The sequence below is a fragment of the Monodon monoceros genome, unplaced genomic scaffold, assembly GCF_005190385.1.
Source record: "Monodon monoceros isolate NGI ecotype Baffin Bay Population unplaced genomic scaffold, NGI_Narwhal_1 Super_Scaffold_14, whole genome shotgun sequence".
Classification (NCBI taxonomy): domain Eukaryota; kingdom Metazoa; phylum Chordata; class Mammalia; order Artiodactyla; family Monodontidae; genus Monodon; species Monodon monoceros.
The window spans coordinates 8,302,718-8,326,664 of NW_021703770.1; the positions used below are offsets into that span (position 1 = coordinate 8,302,718).

Consider the following 23,947-nt stretch of genomic DNA (forward strand, 5'->3'; position numbering starts at 1 on the left):
CCTGCCCACAAGCTAAAGCCATAAAAATCAAGAAATCCACACTATGCTGTTTCTTTCTTCCAAGTGTTGACTCCCTTCCAGTATCTGCCTGCTTTTCTTCACTAGAGAGAAGTTTGGAAGGGGGCAAATGTGAAAGTACAACGTTTAATTTAAGAGTCCAGCCAGGAGATTTTGATGCCTAGGAGATGGGTAATGGCAATGGAGATGGAAAGCAGTAGACATCTTCTCTTGAGTTAGGAACATCAGGACCTACATGCTACTCAAGAAGAACTGGGTACCAAAGTCAAAATACAGTAGTACCATTCAACTAACACCTTTCCTGTTTTTTATTCATCTCTTTCTCTTCTTCTCACCTGGTTCCCCAGCCCCTTAAGAAGAGGAAGAGAGAAGAAGCTGCCCTATTTTACTTGAGGTTTCCAATCCGAGTTCAGATTCAAACGTGGAGAGAGAGAAGCTTTAAATTGGATAGAGTGGTTGAGGGAGGTCTGAGGAGATGAGTTGACCCCAAGACCTGAATGAAGGTTCTACTAACCTGCTACTAAACATTTGGATTACTACCTTAAGATTTATATTGGAAATTTTTATTTATTTACTTTTTCTCTTTGCCTGCAAACAGCTCTTGTTTTAACCACCTGACCAGGCTATGTCTGTATTTCTGTTTTAGGTTGTGGCCCAGGCAGTGTTATTCATGTGTATGAACACGGCTGGAATCTTTATCAGTTACCTGTCAGACCGGGCCCAGCGCCAAGCCTTCCTGGAGACACGGAGGTGTGTGGAAGCCAGGCTGCGCCTAGAGACGGAAAACCAAAGACAGGTACCAACTGGAAGGGCCATATGCCCTGGTTGTCACCTAGCCAGTCTCTGAATTACATGGAGCTTTTTTCTCCCCAAACACATCCTGACTTGCAAGTGTTCTTTCAGAATTTCTGTCATGAGATTCCAGAGTCTAAAATATTGGGTTGGCCAAAAAGTTTGTTCGGGTTTTTCCATTCGCTCTTATGGAAATAGTTATGTTAGACTCACGGGTCAAAGTGAGTTAGCTTTATTCGCCACACTCAATTAATTGTTCCCCACAAGAAATAAAATGATTCTAGACATAAAGTGATTTTCTGACACTTTTCACTGACATCTGTGTTTGTGGACAAGGCCATGGTTTCTGAAAACCATTAACATTCTCATCTTTGACTCTCCTTTTTTCAAACTATAAATTGCTGTTTCAAATAAATTTTTTACTACATAGCAATTCAAATTATAGGAAGCTCAGAGGAAAATCTTTTACATGTGTAGTTCCTAATACTTCATCCTGATTTTCAGAAGACATCATTGAACACAATAAATTTTATGGAACATGATACCAATCCCAGGATAGGGGATGCAGAAAAGAAGGCAAGTTGGTTCAAGGTGGAGACCATGAGTTTTAGCTGGAGGAGGTTAAGATAAAGGAGTTTCTTGGACATCCTGACTGGGTGGATGTTATAAGGTTTTACAAAATAGCTTTGGCCTCAAATGATATGTTTCCCCAAAATAAAATTAGCTTTCAAAAAAATAAAGATTTGCTCCTATTAAAATTATTCATATATTTACAATTAATGCATATCTTTGCCTCTGAAAGTAATGTTCAAATAGGAATAACAGGAATGTGTTAAAATTGGTTATAGAATGAGCATATTTTATGTTCAACATGTTTATATGCTCATGGGAATCCTATGCTCAATAGATTTATTGGTTCTACCGTACCAGGCTCTTTTTTAAAGTTATGTCTATGGAGGTACGCTTGTTATTTTAAGCTTTATGCCATAATGGTTTGAGACATTATAAAGAAATTAGCTTCAAAAAATGCAACATTTTTTTCATTTTAACCTGATCGAATCATCGGTAAAACATGGATCTTTAAAATGAGCAAAGCCAGGTCTGTGTGATAATGAAGGAGGTGGACAGGTAGGGTGCAACCTGACAAAACTCAACTCCCACTGCCATATGTTATTGCCAGGGGCACAGAGGAAACTACTGAATTTCCAGAACCTATATGGATTTCATAGGATTCAGAATTAGGACGTTTCTAAGTTGAAGCCTAAAACAATTATGGAACCTCCTAATAGATTTATTGTAGTTGCCCTGAACATCACTATAAAATAATTTAGAAAAATAACTTTAAGAAAGAAATCACCTTGTACAATAAACGTCTCCCAGTATCTTCCAGGTTATATATACATATACATTGTGTTCTTCTGCAAAACAGAGCAGTTGCCAGACAGGCACGTCACCCTTTCCATGGGATCTATGCCAGTTCAGACAGTGCTGCTGTATTAATAATTCATCAACTGTTCTTGACGCTCTGTCACAACCAGAACTGCAATTGTGGATAAGTTGTCTGGGAAGCTCAGTCTTTTATTTAATGTATATGAAATATTGGAGGCACTGAAAATGATTGCCTTATCATACCCATAAGGCTTTTCTTCTTTTCCCATTCTCCAAGTTCAGTGTCTCAGAGCCACTATGATGTAGTAATCTAACACAGTGAAGGGAGCTTCCTCCATCCTCTCTAATCTTTATTTTTTTTTTTAAGTTGATGGAAGGAAGAAGAAAGTAATACACAGAGGTGAGAACAAGTGACAACTCGAATGTGGTGAAAAGTTCGCTAGAATTCGTTCCGCAGACATATTACCTCCTAGTTGACCACCTAAACCACTTAACTGTCAATCCTAGGTTCCTAGTCCATACTTGGGACGATATCTTTTATTTCAGCATTGTGTTTGCCTCAAATAAGGTGACATATATAAAGCAATACAAAACTATAAGTCAGCCTCATTTTTTTTATAGATGAAATACAAGAAGAGGCTCTTTTGGTGGAAGGTTTTTGCTCTGTGGATTAAGTAGAATATGCTGTTGGTTTGTTATAGTCCTGTGTGTACAATTCTGATAAAGTATTTGTGGTATATTGGCCACTCTCTTTCCCTCCCGTGCTAGTATGTAAGCTAGCTGGCTCTGTATCATTCAGTGCTAAAATTACTTTCCATTGATATTGATCTCTGATTCAGGTTTCCATTATCCCTGAGAACTTCCTCAGTGGTAGATGGGCAGAGAAGGCACAGGCTTTCAAATGAGACTGCCCAGGATTTGAAATCTTTCCTTAGTTGCTTACTATCCTAGTGAACGTGAGCAAGCTCTGAGTCTTAGCTATTCCACCTGTAGCACGGGGATAATAATACCCTTCCTGAAGAGGCTCCTTAATGGTTAAAAATATTGTGTGCAGAGCCCTTGCAGCTCAGTGAAGAGTTTTTACTAGCATGATGGTGTACAATGATTTATATGAATCAGCCAGCATAGCTCAATCCCAAGAGGACTCGTTTGAGCACATGTTATGGATTGGCTTGTCTCAGGTGAAACCCCGGTTGAAAGTTATTCACACAGAAGGAAATCAGGATGGTGGCTCTCCTCAGTGTACAGTGATCAGAACTCAGCATTAGGCTCTCGATATTTTAAATGTCAGTCACAAATCCAACCCCATTTACATCTTCAGAGCTAATTATAATACTGCAACTGTTAGAAATTCTATATCATGTGAAGGAAAACATTGCAAGTGCCTAAGTGACAGCAGATCCTTTTCCTTAGGAAATTATCTCAAGGGTGACTAAACTGCATTTTATTTTTGCACTTGCATACAGAACCAAGAGGTCTTATTCTACAGAAATGTTCAAGTTTTGTAGGATTTTTTTTCAAGAACTGGCTTTCTCTTGTGGTAGAATACAAAGGAAATATTTAAGTGACTTAATAGGTTCATCAATGAATTAATTCATTTATTGAGGACCTATTTTGTGCCATGAGCTTTGCTGGACCCTGGGACTATAATGGTGACTAGCAGTCAATTCCTGGTCTTACACAGTTTATGGACAGAGATGGACAACTACACAGACACCTATATGGTGTTTGGGTTCTACCTAAACGGAAGGTTGATAGAAGGTTAGCTAAAAGAAATGATGCCTGACTTGACTTGTGACTAGGATTTAAAACTCAGTAGAGAAGCAGTAAAGAGTATGGCATGAAGGTCTCAAACAACACATATAAACATCTTGAAGGAAGAGAGAACACTGTCAGGGCACTTATAAGCACTCCCATGATCATTCATTTATTTATTCATCCACCCATTCCTGGTGGAATTACAGAGACAAGTAACACTCAGTCTCTCCTCTGGATTGGATGAACAGAATTTTAATCGTCAGAAGAGAAGCAAGAAAGAATTAGCAAAGGTACTGATGACAAGATATATATGATCTGATGAAGGCTGGCAACATTGGGAAGCAGGTTTCCTCTGATACCTCGCAGCAAAGTTGTGTACTTTCTTGAGTACACTGCACTTTTCCACTCAGGGAAGATATCTACTTACTGAGTGTTAACCTGTGCAGTAGGCATTGTTCAATGTACTCTGTATGTCAAAATGAACAAAATCTATTACAGATCTCTCTTACAGCGTGCCACACTGGATCTGAATCATTGCACGCCTGTTTGTTAGGATAAACTGTCCCTTAAGAGTGACCTATGGTAGCAGTTTCTGAAAACCAGTGAGGAATAAATGGTTCTGAAATGACTGAGATTGTCAATATTTAATAATAATGTTTAATAATGGTTACTAATCATTTTTCCAAAGAAAAATTGCCAAGCAATAGCTAAAGGATAAGTGGCACATGAGCCATGCTTCCTTTTGCTTGGTGGGTCCCACACCATGATGAGATACTTGAAGTCCTGAGAATCAGGCTTTTTCCTTGGATAACCTGAAGTTGCAGGCATTGTTCTTAAGGTCGAGAGCAAGCAGACAGGAGGAACCAGCAAATGCTAAAACTCTTTGCTCAAGGTCTCTTCTGAACTAGGTTTTTAACAAAGTTCCTTGAAGGTGACTCTCAACTTTACCATAACCCTGTTCCCTCCCATAGCACCTGGCACAATACCAGGAAGAAACTACTGAATGGGCCCAAATGTTGACATTTTTAATTTAGATGATCAGCTTCAAGAAGTTGAGCACATATTGGCTCTTTTTTCTGGGAGGCAAGGACTTGGTCTTTTTCTTTTTTTTTTTTAACAATTTTGTCATCAGTTGCAACTAGCACAGAGCATACTAAGCATCCCTTACCTGTCTGGTCTCTTGGTCTCCATCCCCAAAGCCTGGTCTGGTTCAGAACCAGTACACCATAGGTGTCAAAAGCAAAATCTTCAATGTCTGGAAGATCTGGATTCCAGTCCTGCTTCCTGTGCTTCCTGGTCGTAGGGACTTAGGCAAACTACTCTCCTCCAAAGACCTTGATTTTGTGGGCGTAAGATGATCATAATGGTCCTACCTTCCTCCAAGGTTGTGGTGAGATTAAGGATGAACAGCTCTCAGCCCAAGGCGGAGGATGTGCTCAAGGCATATTAGAGAGGATGCTGTGATGACAGTGACATTGATGTCACTCTTCTCTGCAGGAAAACCCTTCAATGGTAACATTCCCTCCAAGATAAAATTCAAACCCCCATGCATGACCCAACAGGTCCTCCAGGATCCACCCTTTTTACTCTCTCCTCACATCCCTTTCTGCCTCCTTGCCACACACATGAAACCAAATGACCATCAGCTCCCTGAACTGCCGTTTCCCTGCTCTGTGTCATGTGGTTCTTGCAGCCTAGAAAGCCACCTGCCTCTCATTACTTTCAGAGTAATGTCTCTTGCCTGGATATACCGTCCCAGCATCCCTTCCTCAGTGAGGCTTGCTTGTTGAGTTGAAATGTTTTCCTTATACTTCCAACATGCCTTAAAGTTAACTGTATCATAGAACCTGTCATACTTTATAATGTTTACTAGTCTGCATTTCTCTTTTTCCATGGCCAATAAGGACTACTTAAAGGCAGCTCTTCTACATGATTCATCTGATTCTCTGGTATTTATCCAGCACAATGGCTGAAATATAAGATCTTCTGATTAACATTTATTTAACTGAGTTATGTTGAATTCAAATTTTGGCTCCTTTCACCTCCACCTAAACCAGGGTCATGTTGTAATAATTCTTCTTCTGTATAAAAGTAAAGAGACTTGGTACTTCTCTGGTGGTCTAGTGGTTAAGACTCCACACTTCCACTGCAGGGGGTTCCGGGTTGATCCCTGGTCAGGGAACTAAGATCCCACATGCCACGTGGCATGGCCAAAAACAAAAAAATAGTAAAGAGACTTGTGCCCACCGTGATCCCCATTAAAAATTTGGAGGAGGACTCATCTAATTCAGGAGAGCCTGGGACAGGCTGAGAACGTGTCTTATACAGACCTGTGAAAGGAATTTTCCATCTGGAAGCTACGTCTTACAACATCTTTCTTTGGGGAGTTAGATTCTAATTATTGTAGTTTTTGTAATCCCACCTCTCTTGCAAATGATCCAAATGGCCCATATTTGTTTTAAATATGAAAATGAATTAATAGTTTTTCTTTCATCTTTGAGAATTGCTGAAACCTGCTTATGGTAATCATGGCATTTTGAGGTATCTCCAAAGCTCTGAGGGCCCTGGAATACAGTTTCTGAAGATGCCATATGTTGCAACAGCAGGAAGATTATTATGAAATGCAGCAGATGTTTTAGCTGTATTAAAGCAATTTTGTTTAACTTAAACATCTTTGTCAGACAATATTGGTGTAAGCTAATGGTTTGCACAATAGATTGGGTGAGAAAGTTGGGTTTCTTACAGAGTTTTGAGTTGGTTGTTTGAATGCATGTCGGTGCCCAGTAGCATCTAGGGAAGTGTTTTTTCAAGCTCTAGATAACTGTTACCTAGTAAGGCAGAGCCTTGACATTCATTCATTCAAGGAAGAATCAAAGTTGACCTGGAATTTGCAGAACCTCAGAATGTTTGTTTTTTCTGCTCCAGTTAGATAGGTCTTTTCATTATGCGCCAGAAAAACCTTTTTGTGCTATTCTCCTTCTCTTACATTTAAGACCACCCATGTGCCATGAACAAGACCATCATGTTCATCCTTATCTGTTATTAATATATTTCATATTAACTATTCTCTAGTTTATAGTGGAACATTCTCAGTTTCCTGAATATTCTTCTTATCTTATTACACTCGTGCCTTTGCTTATGCTTTTCCCCCACCTGGTATAAATTCCTTTCATCCCTAAACCTTATCCACTCTTCAAAACTCAGCTGAAAGTTCACCTCCTCCACCAAGACCCTCTCTCTTCCACCTAGCTGTGACCTCCTTGAGTGTTTCACTTGTATATTTCTTTGGGGAATTAATCTCCTTCTACATTCTGCTATGCTCTTGCTGTATTTTTCCTTCTACACTGTAAACTCTTTGAGGATTGGATACATGTTTCATTTGTGCTCTTCACAATAACTGTGGATCCAAGAGGGGGAAAACTCAAGCTAGGAAGAAAAGCAGAGACAATCAACATTTAATGGGTGCTATAATTGTGTTTGCTAAATGTCCGTTCACTCAAAAATAGATGTGAATAAATAGATTTGGGAAACACTCTCCTCCCATGATGTGATTGTTGGGTCCTTGTCCTCCAAACCAGGAGTCTGATCTTTCCTTGACAATTAACAACGTTAACTTCCTCCCATCTACCAGTCCAAGTTCACTTATCTCTTATTCCTTTACATAAATGACTTCAGCCTAGGCAGAGTTCCGCCTAAGCAACATTTTAAAAGCTATATTTTGCCTGGAGGCATCTTCTCGATCATCTTACTCCTTGAAAGCTTCTCTGCCTCTGTGCGCCACTTCTTTCGTACTTTCGTTTCTTTTCTTTCAGGTGTGTTGGGGAGAAAAAGTAAAGTGTTCTTCCAATCACCACCCTCAGCCAATATATAATACTCCACAACTGTACTGTCCAATAGAATTTCCTGTGATGACTGGAAATATTCTGTATCTTTGTTTTCCAAATGCCATTAACCACATATAACTATTTAGCAGCACATGAAATATAGTCAGTGTGACTGAGGAATTGATTGTTTATTTTAATTCTTTTAAATTTAAAGAACCATCAGCTAGCCATTTTATCTCTTGTTTCTCTTTTGGGGATTTATCATGACTTCAACCATCACTTCTGGATGGTTCCATGTCAGTATCTCTAACACCATGTTATTTTCTGAGCTCCAGATGCCCAGCATCAACATCCTGCCGGACAGCTTCAGCTGCATCTCCCACAGGTACCACTGGCTCAGCCTGTCCTTGATTCTCTCATCCCCCCAAAATGCATTTTCTTTCTAATAGCACTTCCTTGTACCTGATTCACCCACATCAACTGTGGTACCAGTTCCTGTTGATGCCATAATCCCCTGTATTTACTAACTGTCCCTATATTTCTTTTTCTAACACGATTTAAGTCCTCCCACAGAATAGCTTCCTAACTGGCGCTAACCAGCTTCTAACCAGTGTGAACTGCTCTAACTACCTGGAGTCACTCCACCCTAAAATGATTCTGGAAAAAGAAGCTGTATTTCGCTTCCTCCCATTTTCTTTCTGATCTGTGACATGGGAGACTCTACACATATGTGAGACCTCATGGGAATGTATGGAGCACGAGCTCCTGTTTTCTCTGCATCTATACTTGTCCGTCTCCATCTCACAGAGAGTAAGAGTCCCGTGTAATGTATTCGTGTCCAGGCCTTATGTGGGGTAGGAATGCGGATCCTCCTCTCTCCGCCGGGAGCCTGCCCATGCAGGCTGCTTTCCTCGCCATAGGAACCCACTGATTCAGTGAGTCCTACAGTGGCCCAGATGTTCCGTCTCTGGCTGAGGAGCTGTAGGTAGTACAAAAAGAAGGCCTAGGACCCACATTGTTCACTCACTTTGCAGCCACGGCCCCCATCTTTTCTTTCTTTTTTTTTTTTTTGCGGTACGCGGGCCTCTCACTGCTGTGGCCTCTCCTGTTGCGAAGCACAGGCTCCAGATGCGCAGGCTCAGTGGCCATGGCTCACGGGCCCAGCCGCTCCGCGGCATGTGGGATCTTCCCGGACCGGGGCACGAACCCGCGTCCCCTGTATCGGCGCGACCAGGGAAGCCCGGTCCCCATCTTTTTTGCTAGTAATGAAGTGTCTTGATTCCTGTCTGCCTCTTGTATCTGTTTCTCAGCAGGTTCATTTGAGAGGTGAGGGATGAAACTCACATCTCAAAACCCCAACAGAGTGTAATGCCTGTCAGGATCATCTTCTTGTGCCCAATTTTGATTATAGAAGATTTCACACTAAAGCCCCCCACGGATTGCTACCGCCTGTAGACTCTAAACCAATCTCGTTTGCGCTGTATCACAACCCATCCACTACCTGGCTCCTGCCCGACTTTTCAATCGTGTCACTTGCTACCACTGTCCTTGTACTGCTACTCTCCATCCAAACCAGTAAGCATGCCCCACACTTCTGTACCTTTGATTTCTTGCCCTCCAGGTCCAGGCTGTACCCTTCTCTGCCTTTCTCTGTGCTTCAGGAGGCTAAGCTTTATGGATGCATTAGCAGGCTCGCTACCTCTAACTGCTGGTCGGGTTTGGACAAGGAGAGGCACTGGCTGGAGGCTTGAGGGTGGGAAGGCGAAGAGGCCATGGATTGATCTCCCCGCTGTCTACCTGGCTGGATGGTGCACTAACAGTGCTTCCATCTCTCTCCCAAAGGCCACAGTTTCTCTCAGGCAGACATTTCCTAAGGCTACAGGTTTTTCCAGGCTCCAGGAGTGTTTGTAGCTCTACTCTTCCTAGTTTTGGGGGGCTTGAGCACCCATTGTTGGGTTCCTTAACTCCGCATTAAACTCTTTGATTACACGTTTTGAGGTACCAACTGCGTCCCTCCATGATTACCTGCTCCTACTGTTCCCTTTGTATGAGATGCCCATCTCCCTCCATCTGTATTTGTGAGACAGTTTAGCAGAGCAGAAAGACAAGGAATCAGAAAAACTCTGCTCCGTCCAATATAGTAGCCACCAGCCACGTGTGCACATCGAGCACCTGAAATGTGCCTAGTCTAAATTGAGATGTGCTGGGAGCATAAAATGCACACCAGATTTTGAAGACAATACCAAGAAGAAAAAAGGAATGCAAATTATCTCATTGATAACTTTTTACATGTTGGTTACATGCTGATTACATATGGGAATGATATATTTGGGGTGTACAAGATTAAATAGAATGTACCATTGACATGAATTTCAACTGTTTCTTTTCCCTTTTTTATGTGTGCACCGGCTCATATTCTATTTCTACTGGACAGTGCCAGCTTAGATGCTCATCCCATGTCAATTTCCAACTTGCTCTTGTGACTTTGAACAACTTGTCGAATGCCTTTGTGCATGTTTCCTCATCTCTCAATTAGAAATGATAATGCATACCCTAACCCCCGGGGGCATTCTGAGAGACAAATAACTTATGTTATTTGCCTGAAAAAGTGTTATTTCAACTATAAAGAACTCCACAAATGTTAGGGCTATTTCTTTGAAAATCTCGCCAACACCCCAAACCGATGCTGAGACGTCCTCCCTTTAGAAAGCCTCCTCTGCTGTTTCCAGTCATGAGCTACTTCTTTCTCCTTGGCACTTAGATATTTTTACTTAACACGGGTTCTTATCACGCTGCCTAGTGTTGCAGTTAGCACCGTGATCCCCTCTGTCAGTAAGATTTTGAACAGTGAGCAGACACACAGTGCTAACGGCCGTTGAGCCTCCTGGCAGCTGACTTCACTCAAAGGATTTGTGTTTACCCCCTTGCAACTCTTGCAACCATCTGGCTGCCTAGTTCTTTGCAATCTTTCTAGCACATTACTTGCATCTTCTGGCATGGCAGGAAGAGTGAAAGCTTTACAGAAGAACAAACCTGGATTTGATTGCTACTTACTCCACGTCTGGGTGACCTTGGGTGCACCACTTAAACTCTCTGAACGTTGGATCCTTTATCTGTCAAAAATGATAATCTCTCAAGGTTGCTGTGAGGAAATCAAGCAATATAGATGAGAGTTGGGCATTATAGTTGGTCCTTGAACTGTTGGACCACCTGGGCCACAGCCTGAGTTTTAAAACAGAACATGCTCCGATTCTAGTAACTATAGTTTTTCCTCTTGCCATTTGTGTTCTTATATCTGGCATCCCCGTGCAGTACTAATTTAAAATACTCTCCTTGATCCCAAGAGAGGCCATCATTATGCACTCATTTGCATACTATTAACATTTACAGAGGCAGTTCAGATAGAAGAAATCAATCACCATCATTGCTCTCAACACCTTTGATCCAGCCGGGAGAAGCTGAAGAGCAGCTGAAGAGCCATGTGGGGACCTTTTATCTCATAAATCCGTCCGGGGAATTTTGACTAAAGAAATTGGAATTGGAAACTTAACACAACCTAATAACTTTAATGCTGAAGGGAAGGTATGATTTGTAGCCTGGAGATAGTTGAAGGCACATTTCAAAAGTGGTAGTAGAATAAACGAGGAGAAAAATAAAATATGTATTTTTAAAAAATAATCCATGCTTAAAATATTTTATTTCAGCTGGATGTGAGTATGGGTCCATTGAAGGGAATTCTATACTCTCTATTTTGCATAAGCCACACTCAAAATGGATTGACCATAAAAGAGGGCAAATAATTTAAAAATACTTTTAGAGCAATCTGAGAGCCATTGTAGAATTTTCTTTGTTTCCCGTCTCTTGCAAATTTCATGCCCACACCTAATTTAAAAGCATTTTTTAAGAAGGAAACTGAGAATTTCTTTAAAGATGATACAAATAGATGGAGAGATATACCATGTTCTTGGATTGGAAGAATCAACATTGTGAAAATGACTATACTACCCAAAGCAATCTACAGATTCAATGCAATCCCCATCAAACTACCACTGGCATTTTTCACAGAACTAGAACAAAAATTTTCACAATTTGTATGGAAACACAAAAGACTCCGAGTAGCCAAAGCAATCTTGAGAAAGAAAAACGGAGCTGGAGGAATCAGGCTCTCTGACTTCAGACTATACTACAAAGCTACAGTAATCAAGGCAGTATGGTACTGGCAAAAAAACAGAAATATAGATCAATGGACCAGGATAGAAAGCCCAGAGATAAATCCACGCACATATGGTCACCTTATCTTTGATAAAGGAGGCAAGAATATACAGTGGAGAAAAGACAGTCTCTTCAGTAAGTGGTGCTGGGAAAACTGGACAGCTACATGTAAAAGAATGAAATTAGAACACTCCCTAACACCATACACAAAAATAAACTCAAAATGGATTGAAGACCTAAATGTAAGGCCGGACACCATCAAACTCTTAGAGGAAAACATAGAACACTCTATGACGTAAATCACAGCAAGATCCTTTTTGACCCACCTCCTAGAGTAATGGAAATAAAAACAAAAATAAACAAATGGGACCTAATGAAACTTAAAAGCTTTTGCACAGCAAAGGAAACCATAAACAAGATGAAAAGACAACCCTCAGAACAGGAGAAAATATTTGCAAATGAAGCAACTGACAAAGGATTAATCTCCAAAACATACAAGCAACTCATGCAGCTCAACATCAAAAAACCAAACAACCCAATCCAAAAATGGGCAGAAGACCTAAACAGAGATTTCTCCAAAGAAGATATACGGATTGCCAACAAGCACATGAAAGAATGCTCAACATCATTAATCATTAGAGAAATGCAAATCAAAACTACAATGAGGTATATCATCTCACACCTGTCAGAATGGCCATCAACAAAAATCTACAAACAATAAATGCTGGAGAGGGTGTGGAGAAAAGGGAACCCTCTTGCACTGTTGGTGGGAATGTAAATTGATACAGCCCCTATGGAGAACAGTGTGGAGGTTCCTTACAAAACTAAAAATAGAACTACCATACGACCCAGCAATCCCACTACTGGGCATATACCCTGAGAAAACCATAATTCAAAAAGAGTCATGTACCAAAATGTTCATTGCAGCTCTATTTACAATAGCCAGGACATGGAAGCAACCTAAGTGTCCATCAACAGATGAATGGATAAAGAAAATATGGCACATATACACAATGGAATGAAACTGAGATATTTGTAGTGAGGTGGATGGACCTAGAGACTGTCATACGGAGTGAAGTAAGTCAGAAAGAGAAAAAAATATACCGTATGCTAACACATATATATGGAATCTAAAAAACAAACAAAAAAATGGTCATGAAGAATGTAGGGGCAAGACGGGAAAAATATGCAGACCTACTAGAGAATGGACTTGAGGATACGGGGAGGGGGAAGGGTGAGCTGTGACAAAGTGAGAGAGTGGCATGGACATATATACACTACCAAACGTAAGGTAGATAGCTAGTGGGAAGCAGCCGCATAGCACAGGGATATCAGCTCGGTGCTTTGTGACCACCTAGAGGGGTGGGATAGGGAGGGTGGGAGGGAGGGAGATGCAAGAGGGAAGAGATATGGGGACATAAGTATATGTATAACTGATTCACTTTGTTATAAAGCAGAAACTGACACACCATTGTAAAGCAATTATACTCTAATAAAGATGTTTAAAAAAAAAAGAAGGAAACTGAGTATTTCTGAAGCATTCAACTTTTCATAGAAACAAAAACTTGCTTTCTTTTCACACTCACATTCTGTTGTTTGTACTGTATTTAATTACATTCTGTTTTAACAATTGCAGCTACAGCTGACATAAACAAATTTGGAAACACACCTACTGCCTCTAGGTAAACATACAACATAATTGATGCTGCAGACATGGGAGGTGGATTAGACAGGGTCAGCTAGCTATGAGTATTTAACATGTTGGGGACGTCCATCAGTAAGAAGTTATTGGATCAGTTAAGTAGAGGTTTACTGTCATGCGATGCCATTTTGTAAATTATCTATGAAAGTAAAAAAATCCAAATTGGCCTTTAAAAATATTGAAACTATTCTTGGTTAGCAGTCGGAGTCTATAAAGTTGAGACTGGCTGAGAACTAGGCTCTCAAAGCAAGTAGAAATTTGGCGTGAAGTGAAATCATCATTTCAACCTCCATTCACACAACAAAAATAGATCCTTCCTTCTCCAAAACTTTTGTTTCTTCAGTATTCCCTCTCAGTGAACAGAATCAGTGGTCCACCAGCTCTCCAAGTCACACTTGCTCCTCGTCTCCATCTTCCCTGATATCCGGTCATGATCATGAGCAGTTGGATCATCTTCTTGGTCATCACTCATATTTTTCTCCACCTTTCTAACCCTACTTCTTGTTCCATTTCTCTCCCGGATCGCGGTAACAGCCCCTTCACTCCCTACATGTTGTTCTCCGTGCCGCAGCCAGAGTGATCCTTATAAAATCAAACTCTGCTCAGGTCACCTCCATGACTTCTATGTTGGATTGAATAGCGCCTGCCCCCCAATTCACGTCCACTCGAACCTCAGAATATGACCTTATTTGGAAGGAGGGCCTTCGCAGATGTAATCAAGTTAGGATAATTTATACTGGATTAGGAGGAAGCTTAATTCAGTATGACTGGTGTTCTTATAAGAAGAAGAGAGAACACACAGAAACACAGAGAGAAGAAACATACAGGGGAAAATACCATGTGAAAACAAAGGCAGAGATTGGCATGATGCATCCCCAAGCCAAGGAGCACCAGAGACTGCTGGTAACCACCAGAAGCAGGGAGAATGGACAGTTTCTTCTCTACGAGCCCCCACGAAGGAATCAACCTGCTTACACCTTGATTTCAGACTCCTGACCTCCAGAACTTTGAGAGAAGAAATTTCTGCTGTTTTAAGTCATCCAGTTTTGTGGTGATTTTTTACAGCACTCCTAGGAACTTAATGCAAGTTCCCACTGCCTTTAGAATGAAATCCAATTCATTTCTTACCTCTCCACCTAAAACATTAGCTGGATAGAAGTAGCAATAACTAGCCCATATATCGCATTTACTACGTGCTAGATGTTATACGATACACTTTACGTATATCACTTTATTTTATTTAATCCTCAGAACAACCTTATGAGGTGGGTGGTATTTTAACCTTCATTTTATAGATGAGGAAACCAATAAACAGAGAGGTTATGTAATAGCTAGTAAGTTGCAGACCTAGACCGTCTTGCTCCAGAGCCTGTATACCAACTGTTATGCCATGTGGGTTAATAAAGTCTCCTGGACATGCCACCCTGTTCACAATCTGTGCATCATCATATATCCCTCCCTCCTTTGGAAGGGCTCTTGCCCTCTCTTCCTCACTGGAGACTCTCCAACTAGTTTTGGTCTTAGCAGTAGGGAGAATGCATTGCCTCATGTTACTGAGTATCCAGGGATAGGTGCACAGATGCCTCACCAGGACTATGGTGTAATCAATGGTAATAAACAGAGAGACTTGGGGAAATCAAATCCGTTTTCTTAAGTAGGGAAAAGTTACAGTGATTCTACTCAGAGAAGCATCTAGTGGAGGTGCCAGCTTCCAATGAAACCTCCATGAAAGTTCCTACTGCCAGTGATGGAGTCCAGGAGGCCCAAGAGTAGTGTAGGGTTTGGGGGCAGTTCCCTTTGCTTTTCTCACATGGGATTTTTATGCTCTCCTTTCTTCTCCCAGCTATTCCAAAGGCCCCAGCTTTGCACCTACCTGCTCACCGAGTGCAAGAAACTGATAACCACCGAAGATTATTTTACAAGGGGCACACTCCTCCCAAGCCAGCTTTAGACTCAGAGTTCCATTGCTAACAGGCTTCAGGCACAGCTTGATCCAGGGGTTATTAAGTGCACTTGGCTGATTTCCTTTCACTATTTAGGACTCAACTAAGTCAACAAAATCCAATCAGAATTCCACATTAACCACTTTTTTCCTCAGAGCCCTTTTCCGAGTTTTCATAATAGTAACAAACGTATTGCCAATATCCAATCAAGTTAGTGCATTATGAAATATAGACCAAGCCCTGAGTTAGGTGTCAGAAATAAAAGTAAGATGTTTTTAGATACAATTTTTCAGAATAAACTGGAGTTTGGTAAGTTTGGCACTTTGCAACTTGACTTACGTGGCACGTCTTATATATATCTTGACACTGGATTGCAAGCATCTTGATCCATGGAGGACTCATGTCCAACCCCCCCATAATATCTGCCTTGGTATTAGACATTCAGAAAGTAACATTGTATGAAATGAATGAAATAATGATTGAGTTAAGGAGCAGTTCCCATGAGGCCCCTTCCCCAAGTAGGAGGGTATTGTTGACAAATATTGAAGAATGCTTTCCCTTCCCCTGTAGTCAGTTGGGTGCTAGCTTCTGCAGAGGTTTACACATCCCACAGGGGGTGTTCCTGTTGAACTCTCCACGCCGTCAACTCTTCTTTCTTCATTCCCATTGTCCAGAAGAGTTTGTGGTTTAGCTCTATCGAAGCCACCTCTTTTGTCTGTTAATCACCAGGATGTAAATATTTCATCTCTTTTCATCTCTCCAACAGCTCAAAGCATTTGATTTTTCACATCTGTTATCCTGGTATCTCTTTGGAACAGGCAAGAGACAGGTGGTGCCCTGGGCTGACTTCTATCGTAATGTCATTAATATTTTATTGCAGTCATTTTCGGTCTGTCAACTAGGCTGCATGCACGGAGAAGGAGAACGCTCCCCTTTTTTAAATTTTAAGACACTGTAATATCAAGCTGGAATGTCTCATCCTCAGTAAAGCCCCTCTGTGGAGCAGGTAGAGCAAGATTTAATGCCTGCTTTTATACCTGAAAACTCAGATTCAGAGATATTTATTATTTATTTTTGGCTGCGTCGGGTCTTAGTTGCGGCATGCGGGCTTCCCTCTAGTTGTGGCGTGTGGGTTTTCTCTCTCTAGTTGTGGCACACGGGTTCCAGGGTACGAGGGCTCTGTAGCTTGTGGCACAGGGTCTCTCTCGTTGAGGCGCCCAAGCTCAGTAGCTGTGGCACGTGGGCTTAGTTGCACCACGGCATGTGGGATGTTAGGTCTCCCACCAGGGATCGAACCCGCATCCCCTGCATTGGAAGGCAGATTATTTACCGCTGGACCACCAGGGAAGTCCTAGATTCAAAAATACTACGTAACTTGCCCAAGATCAGAAAATTAGTAAGCACATGTGGAAAAAAAAAAAGACTCAAATTCAGTTCTTCCGATTGTGATTTCCAACATACATATCAATGTCTTTTTAGTGAAAATAGCACGATGCTTAGTCGTGTTACCTGTGTCTGAAAAACGTAGTGAACCTTATGTGAAAGAGCCTTTTAGCACTCTCTAAAAAGACTTTGAAATCCTCAAGCCTTAAGAAGTGCTGAGATTTTCTTAGCAGCAGATTTAGTGCCTAATGTCTTCTGGGCTCACAAATGTGTTCTTTATTCCTCACATTTGACTAAATTCCTTTCAGGAGAGCTCAGCATCTTGCCCAAATGTCATATTGCCTTTGGTTTATCATTTCTTTCCCAAAGAAAACAAAAGTACCTTCCTTTTTATTTCATCGTGTTAGAGTTGTTGATGCATCGGACTAGACCCTCAACCAAAGGTTACCATGGGTGTACTGAGCCTTGGTTAGGGTGAGACGGATGACAAAAGTGTGCATTGCTACATCATGGGCCACTCTGCATTCAAAGAGCTAATTGCTCTATACTATAGAGTGTATTATATGCCAGGTTCTCTGCTAAGCAGTCATCTCGGGAGTGGAGAGGAGTATTTTATTGCTGACATTGTTTAAAACTGCTAATGAGTGGTGATAATAAAAGGCAGAACAACCTTAATCTTGTTATAATTGGTGTTTTTTGGCCACGCTGTGTGGCTTGTGGGATCTTGGTTCCCCAACCAGGGATTGAACTTGGGCCCTCAGCAGTGAAAGCAGGGAGTCCTAGCCACTGGACTGCCAGGGAATTGCCCTGTTATAATTATTTAAATTCTCTACAGACAAGAGACCCCCTTCCTGCCTGCACCCGGTACAGACCACCCCTACTTCCTCCTCTCCACTCCCAGGGTTGAAAAGACATGTCTCACTGGGTCCTGACAATAATCTGATAAGGGAGCTACTGTTATCGTCTTACAGATGAAGGAACTGAGGCTTGGAGAGGTTGAGTAACCTGTCTAGGATCACACAGCTAAGTGACAGGATCTGAGTCACAGTCTGTGAAGGAGACATGGCCTCGGTTGGCCCTGTGCACTGGCATCTCTGGGCACAGAGAAGGAATTCAGCAATGACTGAGCAGATGAAAGAATGAGCCAAGAGCACTGTCTCAAGGTTCCCAATTTGATATATCAGGGAACTACTAAATGAAGGGACCTGAGAAACTCTCAACTCCTTGAAGAGATTAAGAAAAAGAAAAAAGTCCCCCAAATCTGAATTTTGTGATTCATCCTTTAAATTGCACTCATGGACTATAGACTATGGAGCAGTGCAGGCCACAGTCTATGACTTGACCACTGGGGTGAATTAAAATACATCTGATGACCATTGCTATTTCATAAGCACCTACTGTATACCAGGATCTATAAAAGAGGCTTTGTCATTGAATATAAAAAACAATTTCTGGAAGACATGTATTATTATTCCCATTTTGTAGATGAAGAAACTGAGGCACAAAGGAGTCGCTCATGTAAGTTATCATAGTTACAGAACAAGTCAGTTGTTGAACTCAGACAGGTTTCAACTCAAGCTTGCCTGATGCCAAAACCCGTTAGTCATTGCATTTCTGAACAGAACCAGAGTCCCTGGGATCTTAGACCACTAACAAGTAGACATGGGTGTCACCCAGACTTTTTTTAACCTCCTTGCTGAATCAGCCAAAAGTGCATGTACAGAGTATTCTTTGTATCCTTTAGGAGACAATTAAACAATAGCTTTTGCATGGCTGTGCTCACACTTGGCTTTCAGAAACAATAACAGTTCTCGGTGAACATTCCATATAAGCCCTTTAAGATAAAAGTTCAAATGACAAAGTCAGATTTTGATAAAATTTTTAACTTTTTAATTATTGAAAGTGTGACTGGAGGTTTTTCACCATGTAGCACGATTACCTTTTCACATACAGTCAGCCTTCCATATCCATGGGTTCCACATCCACAGATGCAACCAACCATGGATGGAAAATATTTGCAAGAAAAAAATTCCAGAAAGTTCCAAAAAGCAAAACTTGAATTTGCCCCACACCGACAGCTATTTACATAGCACTGACATTGTGTTAGGTATTATAAGTAATCTAGAGATGATTTAAGGTATACAGGAGGATATTCATAGGTTATGTGCAAATACTACACCATTTTATATAAGGTGCATGAGCATCCATGGATTTTGGTATCTGCGGGGGGTCCTGGAACCAATCCCCCTCGGATACCGAAGGACAATTGTATTCTGTCTATTCATTTTCCCCGTTATTTCCTGTGTAATGTCCCTATTCTAAAAGCTTTATGTTTTAGCACCGCTATACAATTAGAGTTCTAAAACAATGGCTAAAATACAGCATGCTTGCCAGTGAATTTAACAAACATTTGGCCTGTGGTTACAGTGTGCTAGACACTATCAAATTCTTTTACAAATATTAGCTCATTTAAGCCTACACCAACCCTATGAAGTGATGCTAAGATTATCATCTCCAATTTACAGAGGGGAAACTGGAGTACAGAGAAGGTAAGTCACAGAGTCAGGAACGGGCGGAGTTAGGATTCAGACCCAGAGCCCAGCTCCAAGGCGATGCACGTAACTGCCTTTTCCCTCATTTACCTTTACTTCAGATTCCCTGCCCTCCATCCCTCCTGTGAGAGCTAGACCCTTGTTCAGATGCAGGCATTTTATCTATTATGCACCTCTTTCTTCTACAAACATACATTGGCTACCGTATTGTACTTTTTTGCCACCACGTACCCACTTTTCTGGGACTTCCTTCTCCTGGCTGCACCCAACCCACCCCTCTTATTGGTCACCCCATTAATGACCATGATCTTTATCCTGATCCTGCACCCTGACTAGATGTTGACCCAAGCAGAGGCTCTATGCAGACATGTTGAGTCTTGAACCTAGCAAGAATCTTCTCAAAATGGCCAAAGATATAAGGCATAAGGACCAAGAGCTCCCAATGGCTTAGAAGTGAGAGAGAAGGATGAAGCTGACCTACAGGAGAAGCAGAGACCCAAGTTTAGGGGCAAGAGTCATTATGGGTCCCTGGGTCCTTCTGTTTCCAAAGTCCAGCCTCGGTTCTGCCCTTAGAATCCTTGAGACACCCAGTATAGTTATGATAATGCCTGATTTTTTTTTTTAAGCTATGTTGAGTAGGGTATCTGTCTTGTCACCAAAGGAATCAGATAATATGGCAACTCCTCACGAGGCTCTGGAGGTGGAGTAAACATGCTCTTGGCTCTCAGATACTTCACAGTGTAGGGAGGGTGACAGACACCCAAATAAGAATTGTAAAGTCCCTTTAGCTGAGATCATCTGGATGGAAGGTTACTCAGTTAATTGAAAAAGTACGTTGAAATTGGGAATTATGAACAATTCAACTTAAATATTTTATTTGTAACAAATGTAAAATAATATGTTCATTATCTAGTCTCTTAAAATAAAGCCAAGGCATTTTTGATGGAACTAGAACAAATCACCTTAAAATTTGTATGGAGACACAAAAGACCCCGAATAGCCAAAGCAGTCTTGAGGAAAGAAAACAGAGCTGGAGGAATCAGACTCCCTGACTTCAGACTATACTACAGAGCTACAGTAATCAAGACAATGTGGTACTGGCACAAAAACAGAAACATAGATCAATGGAACAAGATAGAAAGCCTAGAGATAAACCCACACACCTACGGTCAACTAACCTATGACAAAGGAGGCAAAGATATACAATGGAGAAAAGACAGTCTCTTCAATAAGTGGTGCTGGGAAAACTGGACAGCTACATGTAAAAGAACGAAATTAGAACACTGCCTAACACCATACACAAAAATAAACTCAAAATGGATTCGAGACCTAAATGTAAGACCGGACACTATAAAACTGTTAGAGGAAAACATAGGAAGAACACTCTTTGACATAAATCACAGCAAGATCTTTTTTGATCCACCTCCTAGAGTAATGGAAATAAAAACAAAAATAAACAAATGGGACCTAATAAAACTTAAAAGCTTTTGCACAGGAAACCATAAACAAGATGAAAAGACAACCCTCAGAATGGGAGAAAATATTTGCAAACGAATCAACGGACAAAGGATTAATCTCCAAAATATATAAACAGCTCATGCAGCTCAATATTAAAGAAACAAACAAGCCAATCCAAAAATGGGCAGAAGACCTAAATAGACATTTCTCCAACGAAGATGTACAGATGGTCAAGAAGCACATGAAAAGCTGCTCAACATCACTAATTATTAGAGAAATGCAAATCAAAACTACATTGAGGGCTTCCCTGGTGGCGCAGTGGTTGGGGGTCCGCCTGCCGATGCGGGAGACGCGGGTTCGTGCCCCGGTCCGGGAGGATCCCGCGTGCCGTGGGGCGGCTGGGCCCGTGGGCCGTGGCCGCTGGGCCTGTGCGTCCGGAGCCTGTGCGTCCAGAGCCTGTGCTCCGCGACGGGAGAGGCCACAGCGGTGGGGGGCCCGCGTACCACAAAAAAAAAAAAAAAACTACAATGAGGTATTACCTCACACCAGTTAGAATGGGCATCATCAGAAAATCTACAAACAACAAATGCTGGAGAGGGTGTGGAGAAAAGGGAACCCTCTTGCACTGTTGGTGGGAATGTAAATTGATACAGCCACTATGGAGAACAGTATGGAGGTTCCTTAAAAAACTAAAAATAGAATTACCATATGATCCAGCAATCCCACTACTGGGCATATACCCAGAGAAAACCATAATTCAAAAAGACACATGCAAAAAAAAAAAAAAAAGACATATGTACCCCAATGTTCACTGCAGCACTATTTACAATAGCCAGGTCATGGAAGCAACCTATATGCCCATCAACAGATGAATGGATAAAGAAGATGTGGTACATACATACAATGGAATATTACTCAGCCATAAAAAGGAATGAAATTGAGTCATTTGCTGAGACGTGGATGGACCTAGAGACTGTCATACAGAGTGAAGTAAGTCAGAAAGAGAGAAACAAATCTCGTATATTAACGCAGGTATGTGGAACCTAGAAAAATGGTGAGATGAACCAGTTTGCAGGACAGAAGTTGAGACACAGATGTAGAGAACAAACGTATGGACACCAAGGGGGGAAAACCGCGGTGGGGTGGTGTGCTGAATTGGGCGATTGAGATTGACATACATACACTGATGTGTATAAAATTGATGACTAATAAGAACCTGCAGTATAAAAAAACAAACAAAAAACTTTCTTTGGGTTATTTGTATGGAAATATGTTAATATAAATGTTTCAGACATTACATGAAATTTCTAAAAATCTTATATGTTCTGGTATAATGTTATAAGTCATAATTCTAGTTATTACTTTAAAATGTATACCTCAGAAATAACTAAATTTCCTTGTCAACTGCATTATTATGAACTTTCATCAACTCTTTAACCGTGGTCATTTTTAAGTCTTTTGTCATTTACAGACAGTTCTGGGTGCACTCTGGTGCTTTTGCAAAAATGTTCCTATAAAAGGGTTTCATCTTCAAGGAATTCACGGAAAAGACTCTGACAAGTACAGGTTTCTGGTAACTGACTCTACTGCTGAACTGAATGAAGAAGCATTTTCAGAACTCTAATGGAAAACTGATAAATTCATAAAAGTGGTAACAAAAGATCAAGATAAAAAAAATTAACTACATGGGACTGAGTGAACTGATGAGGATGACTATAATTTTTGTGACTTTCTGTTTGAATAAAAAAAAAAATCCCACAAGGACCCAGAGGCAAAAAATATACAAATCAATTTTCACTTCAGAGTAAAGGAGCTGTTACCATGGAGGATTACTGGACTGAATGTCAATATCATGACATAGTTTGAGTGTGTTTCGTGTTTGATAATTGCAATCATTGTTGCTTCTGTTGTGGTCATCCATTTACAATGCTTGGTGTCAGTCTATTTATCTCTTGTACAAATAAAATACAGGGTGTGTGTGCGAAAAATAATAATAATAATAAGGCCAAGGTATTTTCCTGAGCAGAGATCTACTGCTTCTTACAAAGACCACAGCTAATAGTGTATCAGCCAGGATTTTTAGTTCTTTAAAATGGAGCCAAATATTTAAATGTACTCACAAAATTATCAGAATGACTTCTGGCTTTTTATTATTTTTCCCACTAATTTATATGGCTGGTTTGCCGACATCTAGGTTGTTTGCAATGTTCTAGCTACTCAGTATTACCACGTCTTTCCAAAGCATTCGATTCCATTTTCATGTCAACAGCATCTCTTATTCTTACTCAGTATTTTTATTTTCCGTTCATTACCTCTAGAACATTAGCTCTGCAAAGGTGAGTACTGTGTCTGGTTTTGTCTACTGCTGGTTCTCCATGTCCAGACTGCACCTGTCACGCAGCACCTGCTCCTTGACATGGTAAATCAGTGAATAAACGGATGAATTACAATCTGAGTTTTAAAGAAAAAAGAAATGGGCTTGAGTCTTCACTATGCACTTACCGAGTGCATGACTCCAGGCTGCCTCATTTCACTTAAATTCTTTAAATCTCAGTATCTCATATATAATATGCGATGAAAATAGTAACCTAATGTGAGGTTTTGATTAGATACTGGATGCAAAGCACTTGACACGCTACATAATGAGCGATCACTTTAAAGTGAGACATTATCTATAAACCCAGGATAAGTCTCTCATCAGTGCCTGGACCTTTACTGCAGTTAACACTGCTTGGCCTGCAGTAGAGAGAGATAAATGGGAGGTCTCTCGGTTTGCAAGAGCCTGAGAGTGGCGAGTTCTTCCCTAAGCCATTCAGGATAACTGCCCAGAAGCGCTGCCTGCATCAGAGGACTGCCTCGCTCTCTTTCTCTTCTCCACGACAAGCATTTACATAAAGTGAAGATCCTGAACCCCTC

At 41.0% G+C, this 23,947-nt stretch overlaps 1 protein-coding gene across 2 annotated transcripts in view; it reads left to right on the plus strand.

Annotated features, from left to right (window-relative positions):
* ADCY8 (adenylate cyclase 8) overlaps positions 1 to 23,947 on the plus strand; it is a 218,166-nt gene that overhangs the window by 47,308 nt on the left and 146,911 nt on the right. For both annotated transcript variants that reach the window (XM_029222774.1, XM_029222775.1), the window contains exon 2: positions 665 to 814. In XM_029222774.1, coding sequence (XP_029078607.1) covers positions 665 to 814 — 150 coding nt within the window. The remainder of the gene's footprint in view (positions 1 to 664; positions 815 to 23,947) is intronic.